This window comes from Natrix helvetica (assembly GCF_964273705.1).
Source record: "Natrix helvetica genome assembly, chromosome: 7".
In the NCBI taxonomy this organism is placed as follows: domain Eukaryota; kingdom Metazoa; phylum Chordata; class Lepidosauria; order Squamata; family Natricidae; genus Natrix; species Natrix helvetica.
In genome coordinates, this window is record NC_138558.1 from 44,847,485 (window position 1) to 44,872,189 (window position 24,705).

At 37.5% G+C, this 24,705-nt stretch overlaps 2 protein-coding genes across 6 annotated transcripts; one reads left to right on the top strand and one right to left on the bottom strand.

Moving 5' to 3' along the window:
- Positions 1-156: 156 nt before the first annotated feature.
- On the top strand, positions 157-15,581 carry UFSP2 (UFM1 specific peptidase 2; the record flags this gene model as incomplete). Of its 5 annotated transcripts, none has more annotated exons than XM_081960119.1 (12): positions 157-450; positions 2,467-2,545; positions 3,030-3,213; positions 3,310-3,373; positions 3,676-3,833; positions 4,886-5,078; positions 6,974-7,120; positions 8,381-8,545; positions 9,452-9,576; positions 11,467-11,543; positions 14,173-14,297; positions 15,316-15,581. In XM_081960119.1, 12 exons carry the CDS (start codon positions 157-159, stop codon positions 15,400-15,402), a joined length of 1,698 nt encoding a protein of 565 aa, XP_081816245.1. In that variant the 3' UTR covers positions 15,403-15,581. The 5 variants fall into 5 exon arrangements, 3 of the variants coding, with proteins under 3 accessions (XP_081816245.1, XP_081816246.1, XP_081816247.1); XM_081960121.1 differs by lacking the exon at positions 157-450 and adding an exon at positions 1,172-1,311; XR_014175965.1 differs by lacking the exon at positions 14,173-14,297 and having other exon boundaries at positions 11,471-11,543.
- A 143-nt stretch (positions 15,582-15,724) lies between these two features.
- On the bottom strand, positions 15,725-24,620 carry ANKRD37 (ankyrin repeat domain 37). Its single transcript, XM_081960125.1, has 6 exons — positions 24,386-24,620; positions 20,245-20,431; positions 19,951-20,103; positions 19,307-19,398; positions 18,039-18,271; positions 15,725-16,134 (listed from the first exon to the last, which is right to left on the bottom strand). The coding sequence occupies exons 2-6, from the start codon at positions 20,269-20,271 to the stop codon at positions 16,103-16,105; spliced, it is 537 nt and encodes a 178-aa protein (XP_081816251.1). The 5' UTR covers positions 20,272-20,431; positions 24,386-24,620; the 3' UTR covers positions 15,725-16,102.
- Positions 24,621-24,705: the final 85 nt, after the last annotated feature.

The following is a 24,705-nucleotide window of genomic DNA, read 5'->3' on the forward strand; positions in this document are numbered from 1 at the left end:
CCCCCTCCTTCTCTCTCTCTCTCTCTTCCACGCAAGAGAGGCTAGGTTGGGTCAACAGCGAAGACCATCTCTTTCGCCTCTCTCTCCCCAGCACTCCATGATTGCGGCGCTTAGTTTCTCCCGCCCTTGAAAACTCTTTGTTGATACACAGTTGCCATGGTTTCGAGGGGCGCCTCACTCCGCCCCCCCCCGATGAGGTCATCACGCCACAGAATCGCAGCGGCGCCTGGAGAGTGGAGCAAGTCGGGAAATGAAGTTCGGCGGTTTCAACGACAGAGGCGGAAAAGCGGCGCGATCCCGTTGTCGCGTCGCCCGCTTTGTTGTGCAAAGAGAGGAAGAGGAGAGCGGAAGAGTGACGTGTCAGCTGATGGGGGAGGAGCCTCGATAAGGAGTGGGAGGAGCATGCCGCTGCCGGGATCGCTTCTTCCTAGCGTTTTGCTGACGGACGTGGTAAGTCAGGCCGATGGTACCCGCCGCCGTCGTTCTGCTATTAAAGCAGCGGCATCTCTCGTCTTGTCTGCCTCGAAAGCAGCAGGTCCTCGACGGAGGCCCCGAGCCCCAGCGCTTCCTTCACTCAGGAAGCACCTGTTGTCCGGTCGGCTCCGGCTGGGGGGAGCCTCAGGGGCCGCCTCCAACCCCCCCCCCCTTTCAATGGTCGGTCCCAATTGCAATTAGGCACAGAAGAGCTTCTCATGCACGCCTGTCAGGAAAGGCAGTTTGACGAACGAGTTTACATTTCTTTTATTTCCTAGATTTATATGACTGCCCGCTGCGCCGGAGTGGGGGGGGGCGCTTCAGCCTGTGGAGAAGCCTGACAGCAAAGAGTTAAGGCTAAAATAAGATGACAAAAGAATAAATCATTTGGCAAATTAAAAAACGAAAGGGAATAACGGAACAACGGGGATAACCTTAATCACAATTCAGAACTCAGACCAACGAAGATGCACAGATAGTCTTCGTTTAGGGACTGTAGTTTGGACAGACAACTCAATGATTAAGCCAAGTGGTAACTAAGTGGGAAATCATGTTTCTGCTTATGATTTGACATAGGACAATGCAGAGCTGACTGTAATGGCAAACACATGACTGGCCGATGCTGTATAGGTCGTAAACATGGGGCATTGGTCGCCAAGTTATTTTTTCATCGCAGTTGTAACCCCAGTTGCTGCTGTCTGAGGCAGCCGCTAAATGTGGATCACCTGTATCTCATTTAAGGGACTTACACCCATGTGGAATCATCCAATGCCTTGTGTAGGACTCGGGGAAAGATTTCAGTATTTAAAGCCTTATGGGAGGACAGTAAAACGTTTGGTAAAGAATATATTTCTTGGTAATTGTTTATACCTGACCTAGTTGTAAGCAGATTGTTGTGGTCTTTACACTTTTAAATTTTTGATATTCTTTCTTTATATTTAATCTGTTTAGTTCAATAAAGTAACCTTCTTCTCCCCAAAAGGTTAGCCCAGATTAGCCCCAATCTTTCTGTATAGTGCCCAGCTTGTGATAGAAATTCTGTCTTGATGATGGCCATGCTTTCTTCTATAAATAGCTGTAGAACAACTATTTGGAATAGCATTGGGTATGCTGCTTCTTGGTTTCTATTTGTTATAAGTTTAATTAAAAGTAAATTCCACTGGAATAAAAGAATACTGTACTTATTTTTAAATTAATTACATGAAGTTCCTGAGCTCAACTCCTGGGTACTTCCCAGACAACTCCTTTTGATTTTCTTGGTAGAAATGTGGAAGTAATTCACTATTGACTTTCTTCCAGAATATCTTTTTCAAATTCCTGGTGTGGGATTTTCTGGTAATCTATTCAAATACTAATGAGATTTAATTCTATTCATCTTTTCAAGATTAAATCAACTAGGTGCTACTACATAACTGGACTCCAAATAAATTAGATGTTGCTAATGTTTCTGCAAATGTTTGATCTTTGATCAAGGCCAAACTTCCCCTTAACAACTATAACAAATAGACAAAGTGAATAAAGGTATATTCATCCTGCCTACACATGATCGAGGAATGGCAGCTACTACTCTGAAACAAGGAACGTTATAGTGGAAACTCTAAATTAGGTTTAACATTTAAAAAACCAAAGAAACTTCACAAAAGGGGGGGGGGAGTCACATTCACATAGGTACCAAAATCCCCCACACTTTGCATAATTGTCAGACCCACCAAAACCTTGATCAGAATGGTTTGGAAGATCCCTAACCTTGGGTCAATGTGTTGTGTGAATTCAGTCCCTATATTTTGATAGCTCAAGATGATGTGCAGGCCTAACATCATGTCTTATTTAACCAGTTACGGATAAAAAAACCTATGGTAATTGAAAATCATTCAGTTGCTGCATTTTCAGGTGGTAGGTTTGAATCTTTGAGCCACAATAGCCATGACAATTTGTGAAAATGTTCAACCCAGAAACACTTTGGTGTTTTTTTTTCCCTCCTCACTTCAATAGGTCATCATAGACACCATGGACATACTTTTTAGAATAAGAGGAGGCTTGGATTTTGCATTTCAATTAGCCACTACTGATGGTGAGTCTGTAGAAATACAAAATGCTGTGTTACATTATACTATAAAGAATCTTCCTGTACAAAAATTTAAAATATTGATTCTACTGTATGAACAAAAACTGTTTTAGCAAAGTTAATATGAGAAGCCCTTCTCTACTCTCCTCTTCTCTCCTCTCCTCTTCTCTACTCTACTCTTTTTGGAATAATACAACTGTGCAGATTCATTCAGAAGCAGTCCCACTCTTCTTAATAGAACTTTCTCCTTTCCCAAGTTATTGAGGACCAAAGCCCAAATGTCTATGCAGTTCATTTTACAGGTCTTCTGCTCTTATTTAGGAAATTATTTCAGTTGAAATGCTTAATTTGAGAACACTTCTTTCACTCTTCAGTTAATGGATAAGCTCACAATTGTTCCTTTTCTTCTTTCTAAATTAGTCTTGCTATGTAAAATCTACAGCTAATTCCCTGGGTGTTTTTCTTTTTTTCTTTTCTTTGTTTATTTTAGACTCGTCCACAAAAGAGGCACTCAAATACATTTTCAAGGATCTTTCAGCTAAACTCGCTTCTGACGTGCTGGTATTCAGGATTTGTCATAGCTCAGTATATTTGTGGCCAAATAGTGGGATGAACTCCATGGCAACTGAGCTTTCAGATGACTCTGCCTGCAAGGAGATACTACAGTTTATTCAGTGAGTATGACTAGACAAAAATAATGGTTTTGTGGGTGGAGATGAAGATGGTATAATAATTTATCGTGATGCAATCATTCTGGCACTGTTTTCCAGATTTGAACAAGAGGGCACCAAGCAGAGATTTTCAAAAAAGAAAGATAAAAAGTCACGAGAGATGGTACGTATAGATTTTTTTTGATGCAGGTGTACTTTTCTATGAAATGTGAAAAATTCATTATTTCCAAATTTGTTCATTGATTAGGCAAATATTTGTGAAAAATATAATATATTTAGTCCTTTTCTTTTAGAATCAATATTGAGTTATTTAATTTATATTGGAAATGGACTCTAGGGAAAGTGATGGGATTCCCTGTCTGCCACATTTCTGATCTAACATTTTTCCACAATCTGTTAGGGGAAACAGAAACTTTGGAGTAATTTAGATTAGGATTTGTACATTAAAGTCTTTTTTATTTTCAGCCATCAATAGTAAATATTGATCTCATGTTGGAAATTACAACCTCATTAGAGCCTTTGGCTCCAGTAATTGAAAAGGAAAGCAAAGAGCATCACTATATTAGCATGACATTACCAGTTGATGTTGTGGTCTCTATTTCTCCTGAAGAAACATGGCGCAAGTAAGTAGGTTGTATAACTGAGTACGTATTTTTAAGATTTCTTTTAGTTTGCTTCTGTTGCAGTTTTATCTGCAAATATCCAAATGAGTAGAGTTTTCAGGCATGTAACATTAACCTAGATTTGTTCTCCTTTAGAGCTTTCATCGATTTAGGATATTGGGTAACATTTTCATTCATTTATTTGTTAAAAATCGCTGACTCCCTTTTCATTAAACAATTCAAAAACACGTCGTGATGAATTAAAAACAGTGATAAGGCACAGCTGAGTCAGAAATACACAGCACCACTATTTAACTAAAAAAAGTGATTGAGGCCTCAGACTTTTTATAAAGGTTTCTGCCAGCTGTAGTCAAATATTAAGGGAATTCACAGTTGGAGCACTTGGAGTGAAATTTCCACACTTCGGTCTCTATAGAGCAAGTTCCATACAAATGTGGCAGGTACAACTATGGTTATATCAAACATTCAGGTTCAAAGCTACCTCAAACTTTGTATGTACTACAAATTCTTGGCAGTGCCTTCAAAATGGGATAGACTGTTAACAGTAACGTGTCCTTTACAGCAGCCTACCTCTCAGTGACGTGTTCTAGCTGGAGTAATGTTACTAATGAATTGCTGTAATTCAGTCTTAATATTAACATTCGTGTATAACTACGGTTTGAAGAATGTTTAGAAGTACAATATAAAATATTTTGCCTAATATCCCCAAATCTGTCATTTCCAAATTTGATTTCATCTGCAGAATCCTGAAATGCTTCCTGACAAAAGGCTGCACCTTTTTCTAAAATGGATTAGGAACTGAGTCAGATTCTTTGAAAACTTGTTGTTAGTTCTACAGATTTGCTATATGAATGTATTACCACAGAGCCACCTCTTACAATGAATGAAAAGGCAGATATAAATGTATTTGGAGACCAAGAACGTAAATCAGGCCATACACTGATAAACATCTTTACTCGTATATGTTATATAATATCTATAGATATTGCTCAGTGTAGAAAATCGAATGAAGAGCATGTGGGGGGAAATTACTCTTTCTTGTTGTTTTATAGTGTAAGAAGCCTCCTAGTGAATGCAATTCACACGCAGCTAGCAGATATGGAAAGATGCATTTTGCAACATATGAGAGGAACATCAGTTGTGGTGCCTGAACAATTTCATTTCATGTTACCAGGAAAAAAGCATCTAGTAACAGTTTCGTTTCCTACAGGCATTTCTGATGATCAGCTGGAGACTTACCGAAAGGTACCTGATGTTAAGCAAAATATTTATAGTTATTAAACTTTTATAGATCATTAAATCAAATAAGGTTGTTAATATATAATTCCCTTTTACCCCTCTTCTGGGTATGAATTTCAAAAGTTGATTTGATTCTAACACATGGTTTCTGTGTATGATATTTTACTTTTTTGTGGGTAAAAGAAACTAAAAAATAAAAGAATGGGGCAGGAAGCTGCATGTATTTCAGGGAAGGAGATTTACAACAGACAAAGGAAAGCACTTATTCATACAGGTGCACAATTCATCATCATCATTTTAGCCATTGTCTATCCCCTGTAGAATGAAGGCTTCTTCCCCATGTTCTGAGCATTGGGCCAGCATGGCAGATTATGATCTATTCCTTCCACAGTGCACAATTATTCTGCAGAATTCTCTATTATACATTTGGTAACAGCCACTAACTTGATTGGCTTTAAAAATAGCTTGGATACATTACTGAAGGGCAGACTGACTCAGAGTTACCTCCAGCTGTTGGCTGCAGATCTCCAAATGTAGTGGGAATAACATTAGGAAAAGATCTAAGTGCATTTCCTGTTTGTGGACATCCCAGAACCATCTGGTGGCAAGTGTGAAAAACCAAATGTTGACAAATACAGCCCTTGCTTGGCCTGATTCAGCAGGACTACAATATTTAAGTTTTTAAGTGGGAGAAAAAAATGTCCCTTAGATTATTTATTATCTATCAATCAGCATTTGGAACTATCCCTCTCCCTCACAGATTAAAGACACTTCTTTTCTTCACACCTAAAAATTGTGATGGGTTTCTCATTCTGAAATGGATTTTCTAGTTGGTTTCAATTATCTCTTTTATTTGGTTGGTATGCTATATTTTCTAAATTGTTTTGATTATACCAATATAGGCAAACAGCTTTATGGCCTCCTACTGAATCGAATATATCAAAGTAACCTCTCGATAAACTCACTCACTATGGGAAAGGCAGGGACGTGCGGTCAGGGGAGGCAGGGGAGGCAGAGCCTCACCTCTCATCATGAAATAATAATATATAATAATAATATCCACAAGGGAGTTTCATATATATAAGAGGAAGAGGAGGGAGGAGGAGAGCGCGCGCGGGGCGGTGCCAGCTGGGCAACCGGTGGAGGCAGGAGGGTTCTCGGAAGCACCAATAACCTTCCTGCCTCCGCTGTACTTTGCGCGCTCCTCGCGACTGCAATAGACGTCCAGAAGTGGCAGGGGCTTGATGACATTGCCGCAGCTGCCATGCGCGGACGGACGGAGGTAGCCAGAGTGGCGCCGAGGCAGTCGGCGGACGAGCGACCGAGGATCAGGCTACCTGATCCTCCATCGCTCGCTCGCTCGCTCTTTCGTCTGCCCGCACCCCTCGGCACCACTCTGGTTACCTCTGTCCGGCCGCGCCCAGCAACAACGTCGGCGACGTCATCAAGACAAAGTGGCTTGGAGGCGAAGTGCTTTTCAGTGCTTTTCTGTGCGTCTGGCATTTAGGTAGATAGCCGGATGTCCTAAATGCCAGACGCACAGAAAAGCACTGAAAAGCAGCTGCTGTTGGGGATCGCGGAGCGCGAGACGGCGGAGCGCGCTCAGGAAGGCGGAGAATGGGATCACGTGTGCTGGAGGCTGAGGCAGCCTCAGCCTCCAGCACACGTGGTCCCATTCCCCGCCTTCCTGATGACGTCACCAGCCTTACCAGGCGTAAACATCACCGCACGTCACTGGGGAAAGGTGGTTAATATTATAACCTGCTGTTTTTTAAATTCACCAAGCTATAATAAAAACAATGTTAATTTTGAAAGTGTGGTCATTATAAAACAGGGAAAAAATGTCTGGATCTTTTATTGATTTACTTGCTCATCCTCGTTCATGTTTGTCTTGCATTTAGGAATTACATGGACAATTTAATCTACCGCTTGATAGGCCTTATTTCCGAAGAGCTAATGCCTATCACTTTCCTGATGAATCTTTTAAAGATGGTTATCTCAGAAACCCACATCAACATCTCAATCCGCCTGGAATAGAGTCTGGTATGGTGAGTTTCCTTTCTCCATTTGCTTGTTCTAATATCAAGTCTAATGGCAGTACTTCCTGCTTGCCCCGGCACTGAGGACAGCCCAGCAACCTTTGGAGAAGGGCAAAAATGGATGATGCCGTTGGCTGCTGGGATGGGGACCTCCACCCACCCAAAGTAGCATTTTCCCATTCCAGAAGAGCCCAATTTACCCGCTGCCTTTTATTACATCCAAAAAAATAGTTCTGTTCCATTTGGTGGCCGCTGCTCTGGCAGGTATATGCACCAACCAATCCCCACCTTTGATAGCTATTGTATCGGATTGCCTACTGTGAAAAGCTGCACCTTTGGTGGGTTGGGAGGATTTCTTAGTACAGAGATTTGTGACATACAGTTTCTTATTTTTTTAAAAAAAACTGTTAAATTGACAAGAATTCTACTAAGTTTCCTTTCTAGCCATGAAATACTGCTCTCCCCCCCCCCACCTCACCCCTTCTAAAAGATTATTTTAAAAGAAGGACATTTGGCATCGTCTTTCTCTGAGAGAGGTGGGAGAGGAAAAGAAGCTGGAGGATCCATCAATGATAGTCAGGGTGACCACAGTCCAAAGAGAAACCCTGGCCATCACAGTGGCCAGAATGAAGAAATGGGAAGGGTGGTGGAAGGCAAAAAAAGGATTTCTTAAACTGGCTTCCTTCCCAGCTGCTTTATTCATGGAACTCAAGCAGCTGAAAGTTACAGTGAAGAAAAGCCCTAAGACAGATATAAGTAGAAACTGAGAACAGAAGCTGCAGATTTTTCTTTCTCTGTCAACAATAACAGAAATTAAAGATACCCAGCCATCATTACTATTACATTCTTTTGATTCATATTTGTTCAAGAGAGGTTGATGAGATCTTGTTGGGAAATCTTGCAAAGTTCATCAAGAACAATGTCTTTTTGTAAACCTTGCTTTTTAAGGAGAATCCTTGCTCCAGAACTTTAATTTGACAACATAATTGCCATGGTATCTTCTGACAGCAACTACTCCATCTGGAAGCATCAGAAGGAGAGATAAATTCATGCCATCGTCTTGATCATCATTAATGCCCACTTGCAGACTTCTTCTCTAACTTAACTTTATGATTCATTAGCTTGAACAGCCTTTCAAATATGTAGTCAGTAACTACAAATTATCTTCATTTTCATTATATTTACATATCTCAAAGGCCACGTGTTAACTCTAAAGCAAATATTATTATTCTGACATGTACAAATTGTCCTCTCTTTTTTTGGACACAGGTGTATTTAGTGTACGGCACTTATAGTTATCATCATTACATGCAAGATTGTATTGATGATAATGGATGGGGTTGTGCTTATCGATCTCTACAGACGGTTTGTTCCTGGTTCAAGCATCAGGGGTACACAGACAGAGGAATCCCTACACACAAGGAGATACAACAGGTATAGATGTTTTCTAAATCTGAATTCTCTGCAGAAAACAGCTGCTCCTGAAATATTTTTTTTATTTAAGAACTTCTGCCCACACTAGTCCTAAATCAGTGTTGTCTGGCCTTTTCTAGACTGAGGGCCATCTTTGGTGGTGGGCAGCATCTTTGGCTTTGGGAGCAAGCCAGGTGCCATACAGTATAGACAATCGGTGGCGTTGGGGTCAGGACAAAAAAAACAAATTTGATTTCATTTATATTTACATATTAATTACATTTAAAATATTGTTATGGCAGGTATTCTCTAGTCCCATAACTAATCATTTCCATTTTATATTTGCACTGCAATGTTGCACCCAAGTATGTAAGCAGTGCAGTTTGCACTGCAACATGGTGATTATTATTTTTGCTCCCCAGCACAGACACCCATGTACATTTTGGTGTAGCTCTCAGTCTTCTGATGGTGTCCTGTCTTAACTATTTGTTCCAGATTCTAGATTCTAAATGTTTTCCATCACTGCAATAATTCATAAGGTTTCCAAATCTTTGCTTAAGCCTGCTTCTCGCCAAGCTTTAAATCTTTTCCTCATTTGTGTCAGTTTAGGTTTGCTGGATGAACTATCTGGTGGCTGGTTTTCTACATTTTACATTTTAATAATGATCCCGCAGTAGCTGTAAATAAACTCTAGGAGGAGCAATTCAAATGTGAGACACTTATGTGATCTTGCAAATGACCTGCTAGTACTTAGCAAATAGCCAAAGAAACATATTATGCATTCATTTTGTATGAAGCACTGGGGGTAATTTAATTTTTTAAATAAAATCCCTTTCTTAGCCCTGGCCTCTACTGAATTGGATTTGATAGAATTCTGTGCAACTGACTGTTACCTTATTCCATCTCTCTCTTGTGACATGATTGAAGGCACTTGTTAATGTTGGAGACAAGCCACCCAACTTTGTTGGATCATGCCAATGGATTGGTTCTATTGAAGTCCAACTTGTGCTGAGTCAGCTATTAGGGATAACTTCAAAGATACTGTTTGTCAGGTAAGATTACTTAGTAATCACCCACAATTTTGTGTTAGCTTACTTTTATATCCAGTACAGTTTTCAGCCCAAAATTTCCATTGCTAAGCAAGGCAGATGTTAAGTAAATTTTATCCCATTTTACAACCTTTTAAAGCTACAGTTGTTGAACAAATCACTGTAGTTGGTAACTGAATCATGCAGTGTTCAGTGAATCTGATTTCCTCCATTGACTTTACTTGTCAAAGGTTGGCTGGGAAAGTTACAAATAGTGATCTTGTGACCCCCAAGACTGTCATAAATACATGCCAGTTGCCAAGTGCAAATTTTTGGTCATGTGACCATGAAGATGCTGCAATGATCATAAGGGTAAAAACCTATCGTAAGTCACTTTTCTTCAGTGCCATTGTGATTTTGAACAGTCACTAAATGACTGGTTGTAAGTTGAGGACTACCACTATAAAAATAAAATGATCGATAAATAAGGATTTGTAGATAAATTCTTAAAGAAACAGATTGACTTATGGGCTACTAAACCACAGATAAAGCCAAGATCTTAGTTTTCCAAGAATTTGCAATCATTCTTTGCATGAGTACTCATTTTGCACTTTATCATGTTGTTGAGTAGTAAAATCCTACAAAAACCTATTAATTCTAGAGGGATTACCTTAGGACAGTTAATTTTAGGGCATTAACAAACTATTATTTTGCTCAGTAATCACTTTTACTCAACCTAATGTTTTACTGTTAGCGTAATAATTAGTATAGTGAAATTTGCACATGTTTCCTTTTTTCCTAGCTACTGTATAAGTAGAATATAATTTTATTTAGACCTTCATGAATAAGAATTATAGGAGGAAAACAATCCCAAAACATCTTCCAAGTGAAAAATCAAGCTCTATACAGCTGGTACTCATCTTATGATCACAATTGAGCCCAAAATGTATGTTGCTAAGTGAGACATTTGTTAAGTGAGCTTTGTCCAATTTTAAGACCATTCTTACCACAGTTAAGTAAATCACTGCAGTTTTTAAGTTAGTGACACGGTTGTTAAATGAATCTGGCTTTCCCATTGACTTTGCTTGCCAGAAGGTTGCAAAGGATGGTCACACGACCCTGGGACACTGCAGCCGTCATAAATATGATCACATGACCATGGAAATGCTGCAATAGTTATAAGTGTGGAAAACAGTCATAAGTCACTTTTTTCAGGGCCGTTGTAACTTCAAACGGTCACTAAATTAACTGTTGTAAGTCGAGGACTACCTGTAATCTATATTCAGAATTAATGCTATGACGTATCACTTAATCTGTCTCCTTGTAGGCAAATGAATATTATGTAGACTCTTTTCACACCTAACCCTTCTCCATTTGACCAGTTCACAACTTGATATTAGTGGAGCCCTATCAACACTGCCCAGATAAGAACCAGTGTGATGTAGTGTGTAGGATTGGATTGGCACCAGGAAGACTTGGTTTAGATCCTTTCTCAGCTAGAGAATTTCATTGGGTGACTTTAAGTCAGTCATTCCCTCTTAGCCCAATCTACTTCACTTTTGTGGGGGGAAATGACAGGAAGGTGTGCTATGTATGCCACCTAGGCTCCTCAACAAAAGGTAGGATAAATGAAGGAAGGAATGCTGGATGGAAGATCTACTATCTAGAAAATACATTGATTAAGGCCTGAACATTATATTATATTAGGTAGTAGGTGAAACATCATAGATTCTTGACTATTTTGTGACAGTTATGTGGTAAAGGTTGCACAGAGAGGACTTGATTTGATTCTAATTTATGAACCTGAGAATGGGGGTTGCTATATTTCATGGTTCCTTTTTCTCAAATTGTCAGTGCTAAATTACCATTCATCCCAGTTAGTGCTAGCATTAGTGCTAATTTTTTTTTTCGTAGCCAGGGATCTGAACTAGCTTCTCAAGGAAGAGAACTCGCTAATCATTTCAAGACTGAAGGAACACCAGTGATGATCGGTAATTTTTTAAAATTTAAAATATTTTACTGGCAGTTTATACATAAAGTGGTGGCTTAAAGATCCTCATTTGTTTCTTATCCTCTGAACAATATTATTTTAGAATACGTGTTAGAATGTTTATGCATTTTTTAAGAAAATATGATTGTGAAGTAAGACATTTACGAAGAGCTAGAGACTCTCCACTCCTACAGATGACATAGTGATCTTCCATTTTTATTTTGAAATATTGCAGACATTTGAATATCTGCTTATTTGATGACTATAAAGGTGTACCATTCTTCCTTCTATTTCTTTAACTGAATGCAAAGATTTGTTTCCCAATTAACATTTGAATTTGCAACTCCATGTTAATTGAGTTTAAGACTGACTGTTCTACAGAACTGAGTCTGTAAGTTGAACATTCTATTTGAGGTTTACAGACCTCAATACAGTAATTCAAGAAGCAGAAAAATTAAGATGAAAAAGAACTGATCTTTTGTTCATCTAGTATTCTTTGGTATATTTACTTGAATTGTAATCAGTAAACATGCTTTTATTGACTGAAGAGCAATTCTAGAATTATCTCAACTTCATTTTTATTCTTAGAAATTCTGCATTATATTTAAACCTCCGTTTTAAATGAGATTATAGCATTGACAGAATTATTTTTGGTCAATTCTTTCTTTCATAGTAAAAATGCAGAAAGACTTGCAACAAGTTCCATTATCACAGAGTTATTGGCATTATTTATATGAAATTTCATGGTGGTTGAAAATGATTCTGTACTGTTTTCAGTAATCACAACAAAAATATTTTAAAGTTCGGCTAGCAAACAAAACAAGTTTCCAAGCTATTTTAAGGGGGGAAAACAAGGACAAATAAACTACGTAATAATATCGAACAATCTCTATGTTGCTTTTTCAAAGGCTTTTCTTACTTGATCGCATCTTTTCAAGTACTCTACAATTATTTTTTTTAGTTTAACCATCTACAGAGAAACACACACACACACACACAAAGTAACCAGTTTGTTACCTTATTTGGCAAGGAAATATCTGCAAGAAAACCATAAAGCTCAGAGAGCACTCAGGATCCCACAGTCCAATCCTGTGCTACAAATATTATCTCCTATCGATTTGAAACATATACTGCTTTCTTAAAAAAAAAAAAAAAGAACCCTTGATCTATAACCATAGGTTGGTTGGATGGTTTTCCGCTCCAATTCCATATTAATGAACCACATTGTGGTTTGGGTGATACAGGAGATGTATATAATTTCCTTCCCTCCTTCCATATGATTATATGAAAAAAATGTTTGTCATTTCTAAGATCCATTTTTTCTATTAATGTCCAAAGTGAATTTGCCTTTAAGAATAATGAACATGCTTTAGAAATTATGAAGTTTAAACCTTATTAATAGATCTTATTTACATCTAGTAATTAGGTTTGTAGGATAGAAAGCAGAAAAATTACAAAGTGAATAATATTTTTCAATCAAATAAGCTATGGTGAAGACAGTGTAGCATATTTTGGAGGAAATATATATAACAATGCAGAATTGAAGACTGAATAAATTAAAATCATTTTTTTAAAAAATTAGATACAGAATGGAGAATCATGGCTTTATTTTTGTTTATTGTCTTATAAGATTGTTTTCAAGGAGCTTGAGGGTAGGAAAAACCCTGCTGGCCTATGTTTTCCTTCCTTTCTTGAGTTGCAATGCCTGAAGAAGAAGAAAAGATCTTTGGCAAAATAAAAGATAATGAAGCATCTGACATTGATGTTTCGGTGGCTTTTGGGAAAGGAATTGCCCTCAATTGGATATACACAGGTAGTCCTCAACTTGCAACCACAGTTGAACTTAAACTTTATGTTGTTAAGTGAGAAATTTGTTAAGTAAGTTTTGTCCCACTTAATGACCTTGCCACAGTTGTAGTGAATCACTGCAGTTAAATTAGTAACATGCTTGTTAAGTGAATCTGACTTCCCCATTGACTTTGCTTGTCAGAAGGTTGCAAAAGGGGATCCCGTGACCCTGGGACACTGCAAGCGTCATAAAGATGAGTCAATTATCAAGTATCCGATTGTAAATCATGTGACCATGGAGATGTTTTAACAGTCGCAAGTGTGAAAAATGGTGGTAAACCATTTTTTTCACTGCTGTTGTAACTTTGAATGGTTACTAAATGGTTGTAAGTAGAGGACTACCTGTATTTTCTAAGCACAACTGGGCATAATGACTTTCTAAGTTATCCATACATTGTGCTCTTTGCTATTTCTTTTGACAAATTAAAGACTTAGCAAGGATATAGTACTTTTAAGCATGTTCTCTTTATCACAATTGTTTTCTCAAGGATAAATGGTTGAGAAGCAGGGTTGACACCCATTCCCAAAGGCTGTATACATTGTATGACATACCAAGCACACGCCAACATCTAATCCCAAAGAAAGTCCTCGTGGACATTCTCTCTTGCTAAAAGGGAAGAAACCACTGCACAACACAGTCCCTCATTGAGAACTGACATGTTCATTATGCAGCAAAGGACACTGAAAATAAGTTGTATGATGCCTAATGATGATGCTTCAGCTTTATCTGTTCTCTGGCCTCAGCTTTATCTTCAGCTTTATCTTTTCTCTGGCCTTCCTAGGTGGTGGAGTCTTGGCACACACTATATTAGGGGTGGCATGGAATGAGATCACTGGCCACATTAAATTTTTGATTCTGGATCCACACTACACTGGTGTCGAGGATCTGCATGTTATATTAGAAAAGGTGAGACTCCCTTCACAATTGACTTAAGCACCAGAGATTTTGATTCATTTAAAAAGCACTGTTTTTATATTATTCACTGTTCTAAGTGTCCTGGTATTTTGTATAAAATATATACAAAAGAAATATATAGCTACTATTGACATACGTTTTGTTTAAATTAACCCATAAACCAATGCAGTCAGGTTCACAAAATCCTCTTGAATATATTTCTCGTTTTCATAAATTCCAACTAGGATGACCCTCTCATGCAAAAATCTGGGTGAACTGTTCCACCATTTGGAGTTTGCCTTTGTTTTCTAATTGTCATTGAAAGTGTGGCAAATAGTGAATTGCTCATAGTGTGTGAGTGTATGATTTAAAGAAAATAAACATATTGTTTCTGGCTTTGATTAAGCCTTGTATGCTGCTTTATTCTTAATCTTCTTTTAAACAAATAAATTTAATAACTTATTTCAATGAATTATCAGATTAAGCATATTTGTTGACAGATGCAAACCCTAATAGTGGACACTTGAAATGGAAGCAAAAACTGTTTTTGTTACATTCTGTTATATTTAATTAATGTTAATAAATATATCAAATAAATTTCTGTTATTCTGTTTTACTAAACTATAAACAGTTAAATATCCCCTTTATTTGAGGTCTACTCTTGATTAATTCAAAGATACATCCATCAATTCAGTGTAATTTTCTGGAAATTTGTTACTCAAATTCAGTTTGTAAAAAAGTTTGTCTCTGGCAAACACTGTTTTCTGTTTCTATCACTTTATTTTATATATAATTGGGAGTTTATTGGCCATATTTACATTGTAAACACATATCCAGTGAACAAAGACATACTATAAACCAAATACAATCCTGTTATCCCAAAATGCATAAATCTGCTGCTGAGTCGCTGTAATTATTTATAGCTTTAAATTTAGGTTTTGTTTATGTATACATAAAACCAGTTCTTTCACTAACACATCAACAATGGATTAAAGCACTGAATTTCATTTTCTCTTTCCTTTTTTCACAGGGCTGGTGTGGCTGGAAGGGTCCAGATTTCTGGAACAAAGATGCTTACTATAATCTGTGTCTACCTCAGCGACCAAAATGTATTTGAATACACTCGTTGAATGATATAGTTGTGATCAACTAGCTGCTTTCTGTATATATGGTTTATTTGTATTTAATATCATGCTTCTCATAATCCCATTGAAATAAAATTACTGCTCTAGTATTTCAGAGCACAAATTATGTACAAGATTATTTTTCAAATAAAATCTGATTATATCCTATTAATTTTGAATCGCTTCCTGTTTTTGTCATTGATTATTACAACTCCTATCTATACCTCTCCTTTGAAAGTGACACGCTCCCAGCGTAATGTTGAATAGATTTGCAATCTCAGATTCGCAGCAACAAAAATAAGGTGTAGTTACAATGTAAGTTATTACAAAAAGGTTCTATACAGAATTTGCTGACAGAGGCCCACCTACAGAATACATTTTTTATCAACATAATACATATTTGTTTAATCTGAACAATTTGTTGATTGCCAGACTACTATCTACTGCTTTGCTTATTTGTGTGTTCACATGAGTAAAGAACATCAATATACCAGTCACAAAATTAATGATACATGAATCATTGGTAGAAAAATATTGTATGTTATTATTGTGCACATGCAGAAATTGTATGAAAAGATCTTCTTCAAGAAGAACACACACTCCTTCATAGAAGGCATTGTTCAAAATACTTTGCATTGAGCTGTAGATTCCTGTTTTTCTTTGCAGAGCTTTGAATATCCATATTTCTCACGCTTATTCATTTTCACATGGCTCTGAGTTCAAATCTGTATAAATGGAAAGATTTGCTTTTCAGCTGTAGAATCTGTTTTGAATTAAGCATGTGCACATCTGTACAACATCTAATTTCAATATAATGGATTGCAGCCTTAGAAATTAATCCTGGACAGGTAAACAGTTCAGCGCTGGTCTCTCTTGCTTATGTAGATCCTTGTTATTCCTCCCATAATAATCCAACTTCCTTCAATCCACCACAATATTTTACTTACTTTTCCAACAAGTACTCAGAAAATGTGCAAAAAGAATACTAACAACAAAACTATCACTAACATTATATTCACGCCTAGAATTACTTTCACTGAGCTCAGAATTTATCTTTAAATCAACATGTACAAAATTGCATCCTAAATGGCAAATTCCTAAAGTGCTGTATATCACATTAAGAATGGCAATTATCAACAAAAACCTTTAAAGAGAAAATTGGTGTAGAGAGCTGTAATAAATCATAAGACTACAACTACAGGTAGTCCTCCACTTACAACAGTTCGTTTAGTCACCGTTCGAAGTTAAATGGCACTGGGAAAAGTGACTTATGACCATTTTTCACATGACTGTTTTAGCATCCCCACAGTTACGTGATCACAATTCAGACTCTTGGCAACTCCTATTTATAATGGTTGCAGTGTCCCAGGGTCACGTGATCCCCTTTTGCGTCCTTCTGACCACCAAAGACAATGGGGAAGCCAGATTCACTTAACAACTGTGTCACTAACAACTGCAGTGATTCACTTAATAACTATGGCAAGAAAGATTGCAAAATGGGGCAAAATTCACTTAACAAATGTATCAGTTAGCGACAAAAATTTGGGGCTCTCTGCTCATCATAAGTCGAGGACTACCTGTACTGGGGGGTGGGAAGGTGCCAGGGACTGTCAATGCAGACCCCTCTGCTAGGAATATTCTTGAGGAACAAGTCTAATATCTCCCTCCTCCCTCCATGAGTGGGGGGGGTGATCCTGGCTCTTGTAACAGGTACATACTATATATATATATATATATGCATTTGTGTTACAACCTCTGGTATGCCCAAATATGGGAGGGAGCTCACTACTCCCCCTTTCTGTCCTTCGGCTCATTACAGAAAACCATCCAGGCAGAAAACCATATTTTTACTTTTAATGTTGCCTTTTTATATTTGTGTTGTATTTGTGCTGATAAATAAATAAAGGGAGACTAGTATAGATCTATTTCAAGCTATTTAGCTCTCATCAGCTAGCCATACCCTTACTGGGATTTGAACCTGGGCTGTATTACATATTAGGCAGGAGTCTTAGCCACTAAGCCACTAAAATAAAAATATGGTTTTCTGCCTGGATGGTTTTCTGTAATGAGCCAAAGGACAGAAAGGGGGAGTAGTGAGCTCCCTCCCATATTTGGGCATACCAGGGGTTGTAACACAAATGCATACCTATTTCCCTGGCTCAGCTGATAAGGAGGAGAGCCTGTGGCTTAGTGGCTAAGACTCCTGCCTAATATGTAATACAGCCCAGGTTCAAATCCCAGTAAGGGTATGGCTAGCTGATGAGAGCTAAATAGCTTGAAATAGATCTATACTAGTCTCCCTTTATTTATTTATCAGCACAAATACAACATATATATGTATACACACACACACACACACATATATATCATCGCCCGCCCGCCCACCCTTCACACCTGCCATATGGAGTCTAATGACTTGCTGCAAATGCCCTGTTTCCTGAAGTATGGTGCACAACTAACAGAATCTGGACAAGATAGCATAGTCTGCTTGAAATTTTGGATTCAGAGTATCCTAATCAACATTCCCTAGATTCTAACGAAACTGGTTCTGTTCCTGTGTAACATACTACATAGATAATCAATTTGACCAATCTCAAATTGTACTAAAATGTTGAAGAAACTGCCTTACCATTTGACCTCCTTCTCTTTCTGTTGATACGCCTATTCCTTTCACACACTCCTTTCTGCCTTTTGGAAGCATCAATATGGATGGATTCATCACTATCATGAAAGGAAGAGTTATACTGTGCTCTTGCTTTCTGGTTCTGAATCTGTTTCACTTTCATGAGGAAATGAGCACATTCCAAAAACCCCAAAGCCAGGGCAAGGTCTTCTGCTGTTTGACTATTATTATTGCGCAAGCTGAAACACACATTTAAAAGGAAATCAATTCATTTGACTGGCAATCTTCCATTTCTCATACAACTAGACCATCCAGAGTTTTTTAAAACATTGGATACAATATTGAGTTGAAATGCTACAGCCCAAATGTATGAATATCTACTGACAAGCCTTTTTGTAATACATAGATTTTCTTTTAAGAAAAAGACCATGTACAGGTAGTCTTCAACTTACAACAGTTCATTTACTGACCATACAAAGTTACAATGGCACTGAAAAAAGTGACATGATTATTTTTCATACTTATGACCCCGTGGTATGTGATTTACCTTCGGATGCTTGACAACTGGTTCATCTTTACGATGATTGCGTTGTCCCAAGGTCATGTGATCCCATTTTGCAATCTGACAAGCAAAGACAAGGGGAAGCCATATTCACTTAACAACCGTGTTCCTAATTTAACAACTGCAATGATTCACTTAACAAATGTGGCAAGGAAAGTCATAAAATGGGGCAAAACTCAACAAATTTCTCACTTAGCAGCATAAAGCTTGGGCTCAATTGTGGTTGTAAGTTGAAGACTACTTGTATTACACTAGAAATAAGTTCCATATGAAACTAATTGCAAGCAGACTAGTATCCGGTTATGCATAAATTGAATTAATCTAGGTGAGTAACTAATGATCATGCTTGTTCTGTTGAATTCAATAAATGAATACAATGTTACAATACATGTTATATATAATGTTAAACTCTCTCAATTTCTGTGGATTGAAATATAAATTTATTCGCACTGAATTGGAGCCTAAACACCTATTCTCTACTAAAAAAAATAATTTGAAGCTTCTTGCACCCAATTAGCAAAAGTGATATTTTTGTAAAATACTCTAAAATTCAAAGTTGAACACACTAGGCAAGCTTTTTCACATTTTGAGTAGCTTGCCACAAGCTGTCTTTCAGAAAGTCAGATTAGGAGAAAAAGTTACATTCAATTGAAAATATAATTTAATGAAAAAAGTGAAATTGTTTGATAAAATCAGTATAGGATGAACTTACTCAATGTTGGCCTGACTGGCAACGAGTAAAGTGAGACATTCCAAACTCCCAACTTTAGCTGCCTTGTGGATGGGAGCTTCTCCAAGCCAATCCTAAATAAAAAAAAAATACTTCATGTGTAAATCCAATCACTTCATCATCGTTCAGTGTTAATATTTAAAGGGATGGTGGTGGTGGTGGTGGTTAAATAAACTTAATTTCAAGTGAAATATGATTGTCAATCCCAAAATCTTGTCTTAGAGATACTATTTGCAAGCTAAAAAAAAAAAAACTTCATTGGGATGAGCTAAAAAAAATACACTCTTCTGGATTGGGTTTACTAAAATTTATGACCAAACTTAGTTTGAAAATAATAGGTTTTATTTTTGTTCTTTGAAAAGGATTATTGGAAACAAGTTACCAACTGAAGACAAACATATCTTCTCTTAACAAAATATTTTTCTATTCCCGGGACCAAGATATTTCATTTAGTACTACTGCATACTCAATGGCAATTCTAGTCAAAGTAAAACAGAATGTTCTAAATTACTCAGGTATGCCTTCAATGTTCGTTCATAGTCTCAGATGGTGGCTGTTCCTTCCAACATAAAATGGATAGGACAGGCTTCCTTGGAGCTACATGGTCTGAAAAGTTGAAAATGTACCTGTTGGTTCAGATTGGCTCCCGTCTGGAGTTGCGAAAGCAGGAAGAAGGCATGGCCTCCACCAGCAGCCAGATGAGCTGGTGACTGAACAAAGGCGGCAGCAGCTAGATTGACTTCGGTTCCTGCTTCCAACAGAGGACTCGGGCCATGAGGCTATAAAACAGAGGAGCATTTGAAGCACAGTCCTTGGTGTGGATTCACCACTCTTTCATTAACAAAGGAGTAAGAAATGGCAAGCATTACAAAAGAGGTGCAATTTCCAAGAGAGTCACTCTTTCAGAGTGTATTCCTTACCTCTGAGTTGGTATCCCACAGTAGCATTTTTGCTCTTCTTCAGCAGACTTGTCACAAAAAACGGTGGTAGGCTTCTTGAGCACAGCTCCGTGGTGCATTCTAGGGTATCTGATTCTAAGACTGGCAGTGTCAGTTCGTGAACACTCACTCTGGCTGCAGTCCCGCCCTCTCTGCAGCAAACCGGCTTCTGCACGTACACAAACAAGAGCACATGGAAGCCAGCCGGTTTGGCTGGCGATACGATTGGCTTTTCTCAACTTGTTATGCTTATGAGATAGGAGGGCATAGGGAAGACTGAGGACAAGTGGAGCAGCCATGCAGCACTGTGCAACCAGGCACGTATCACACATACACAACAGTCCACTCGTTGATGGCTCTACCTTCCCACTCCTCCCTTTACCCCAGCCACAAGGAAGGACAACAATTCTTCCAAAAGAAGTACTGATGTTTCCTTGGAACACATTCCTACTTCTACACCCATTAATTCCTGAGTGGATTAATTGAGTTCCTGCAGCCTGTCTTGGCAAGATGTTTCAAAGTTCAGCACCCTTCAGATATTAAAGATGCAACTCATATTAAAATTTATACTCTGTATTATGTCCGCTTACATAAACTTCAGTAGAGTTTACTCCTAAAGATCTGCTTTTGGCTTGTATAGGCTTTAACAATTAAAGCTAACATTTTAAATTAAATTACACTATCTAAGGTGTAGGACTCCAGCTGTCAAATATATATATATAAAAAGACGGATTCTTTATTCCCATCTGGTGGTCATCTGGATTTTTACAGGGTAGATCTAATGTCCAAGAAGCTTAAATCAATTGGTTGGGAACTTGAGATGAATAAACCGAAGCCAGTCAACAAAGAATAAATCTATGAAAAATTTTAAATTTTAAATTAAATTTTTAATATTTAATGTGACCTCCCAAAATTTACTTTTTAGAAATTAAGAGATAAAAGTTCTTACAAACTTTACAAATGTATAAAGCAGCATCTGCAAACAGCAGTTTTAAAGATAAACAGAAACACAAAGCTGACTAATTTTTCAGACAGCTCAAGATAAGTACACCTTCCTCAGCAATTGGTTTCTCTAGTGAACTACTTTGTTAGGAAGTTTTTCCAGAAATCTGTCAAATTCTTGCAACTTCGTTTTGTACCTGGCACTCTGGGATGATGGAGCATAGATGTTAATCTTCTATCTGATGCCTCCTCAGTTATTTGAAAGTGCTATTCTCTCTTCAATCATCTTTTCTAAAGGCTAAACATATCTCACTCTCTTAGTCTTTCTGGTAAGACAGCTTTAATTCAACACTGCCCTTCTATAAGTAGTACTGTTTCCAATTTGTCTTTCACAAAGAGAACGAAAGTATCTTGGAATTATATTTGTATAGATAATCTGTGATTATCTATAATTCTTCAAAGATTATTTTCACATATATTATTACAAAGTCAGGTATCCACCATCACATATACTTTCCTAAATGTTCTTATTTGCCTGCATTAAATGTCAATCTGTTATTTCAACCCATTTCTTTATTGTATCAAAATCATGTTGAATTTTTATTGTTTTCTACTCTATTTACTATCACGCCCCCTTTTGTGTCATCTACAAATTTGATAAAAGTATTGCTTGGTCAGGATTTCCCATCGCTTTTCACAAGCAATTAATTAAAGTGTGTGAAATCCTAGGACTGAACCCTGTAGCATCTCCTCTTTTTAGATGACGCACCATCTCTAAATACTCTTTCAAGCCAGCAATGAGTCTACCTAATATGTCATCAAATGTCATCCAGCTTATAAATCATCTAGTTTGCTAATATAGACTATCTTGTCATTGCTTTGAAGAAATCTAGATGTATTCCCACAATATATTTAGGAAGTTACCCAAAGAGAAATATGATTTGTTCCAAATAAATTCATGCTGATTTTTAATGATCACTATACTGTACTTCAGATTAATTTACAGTACATCTAGCCTGAATATACGAACTAATTCAAGGTCAATTATTCTGTTTCCAACAAGCTCGAGGTGGAAAATTTCACAGTAGCCCGGTGGAAAGCATTAGTCTGTTCTCAAAACAGACTTAGAAGAAAAAGAAGTTGAGTTATTTTGTTATTATTCTATTACCATCTACACTGAGGACCTATGCTATAAATTATTTTCTATTGTTTGATTTTTGAACCTATTGGAGGGAGGGGAGGAACTTTTGTTGTTCTTAACATTCTTCACTAAACCTTAGGTCATTTTGATTCTTAGCTTTTCTGACAAATTCTACAATTCTAGGCTATAAATATGCACTATTTCTTCATGCTGTTCCTCTCTCTTCATGTTCTGTTCCTCTTTCTAGTTTCCTATATATGTTTATCAGGATTTACAGACTTTCTCTAAGCATATTGAAATATGGGGTAGCAATATTTTTTCTGCTATCTTCCTTCTCCTATACATGCGCACACTGACTGGAAATGTTTGCTAACTCCATTCTTTGAAATTCCCATCTTTCTTGTCCTTTAACTTTTTCTAACATGTAATTCTAATAATTCTAAGTTTATCAAAATATGCTTTATTGAAGTATGGGAGGACCCTCCATCCCAGAAGAATGAAATATTTTGGGAAATATTAAAAAAGGCAGAATATATTTCCCTAAAGGAGAAATGGAGAAACATGTCTTTAGAGGCAGAAAGCAGTCCCCAGTCTTTCTTAATAAACCACAGCAGATGCCAGCACTTAAGAAGATAAAGAGCTTAATGAAAGAGCAAACCAACTATCTAGATAGCTCTATTCACAAGCAAAGCAAATACTGCAGGCAGAAATCCGTTCAAGACAGGATATTTTGAAACTCCTTGCAGATTTGGGGAAGAGAAATATTTCACCAACCTGTAGAGAATTCACCATGTATCCCCCAGGGAGAGCCATATTTTGATTGTACACTGTGGAACTGGATTATTTATACACTTTAAGTCTAACAGCACTACAATGCTTCCAACAAAACACTAGGTTATTACAGATAGTCCTCGATTTACAACAGTTTGCTTAGAGACCAAAGTTACGACACTAAAAAAAGGGACTTATGACGATTTTTCACACGTTATTGTAGCATCCGCCTGGTCACATGATAAAAATTCAGATGCTTAGCAACTGGCTCATATTTATAATGATTGCAGAGCCCTGGGGTCATGTGATCATCTTTTGCAGCCTTCTGACAAGCAAGGTCAATTAGATTCACTAAACTATTGTGTTACTAATGTGACAACTGCAGTGATTCCCTTAACAAAAGTGGCAAGAAAGGTTGCGAAATGGGGCAAAATTCACTTAACAAATTTATTGCTTAGCAACAGAAATTTTGGGCTCAATTGTGGTCGTAAATTGAGGATTACCTGTACTAATGCCTCAAAATTTTAGCATGTTGTTTATTGCAAGGAAATGAACATATTCAAGGTAATGGTTTACCTGTTAAAAAAATAGGTACAATGCCCTCAAGTCAAGATCAACTTCTGGTGAAAGCAGAAATCAAATTTTGTTTTATATGTTTATCATTACGTTTATCTAGCAACTAATTTTTAGATTTCAATAGTTAATTTTTAAATAGAAATGTAAAGATAGACTTTTCCCAGTTCTGTGGTTGTACCCCAAGAAAAACATTTCTCTTCCGGCCCAATTAGCTTGTAAGTGTTATGGATATTTTTGAATTTCTGAGGTTGGAGTGGTTCTTTTTATACATTTTATATTGTTCCCTTTTTATTGCTGGATATCCATTTTTGTGGGATAACAATAAGCAATTATGGTTGAATCTGATTAGATTCTTAATTGCCAAGAAAATGCTTGTAATTGCCTGTGTTAAAATAAGTTAATACTAAAGTCTGTATGCTGCCAGACTCCCAGTAATTTATTAAAATCAGTAACACTATCCAAAAAACCAAAATAATGTGCTACCAACATACCTTAAAAGTGCTATAAAATTATTCTGCTGAGCAGTTAATGTACCTCCCAAGTTCTACTTCTCCCTTAGTCTTTAGATTGCTATTATTTCAGACAAGATTTGTCAAGTATAAATGGGGATTCCTACACCTTCCCCTCATTATTGTTTGGTGTTTGAGTCCCTCTCCCTTTCTCTTCACAAGTTCATCTCTTTATACGATTCACTCAGGTTGTTTTCAGGACTGTATCAAATGTTGTATACGCGTTTGGAAGAAATGTCTACTATTTTTTGAGGTGCTCGCTCTATTCTATTGCTGCGAGTAGAGGACCAGCACCGGCTTGCCTCATGGCTGGCCAGGGAATTCTGGGAGTTGAAATCCAAATATCTTAAAAGTTGCCAAGGTTGAAAATAGGGCCCCAGAAAGAGCAAACCCCCCTTCCCCCCCGCTCAAGTGCCCGGTTGACGTGACTGAACACCCATTGATCAGCCTTCCCTTCCGCCCGCTGCCCCGCCTCTCTGTCAGCGTGTGCGCATGCTCACGCGG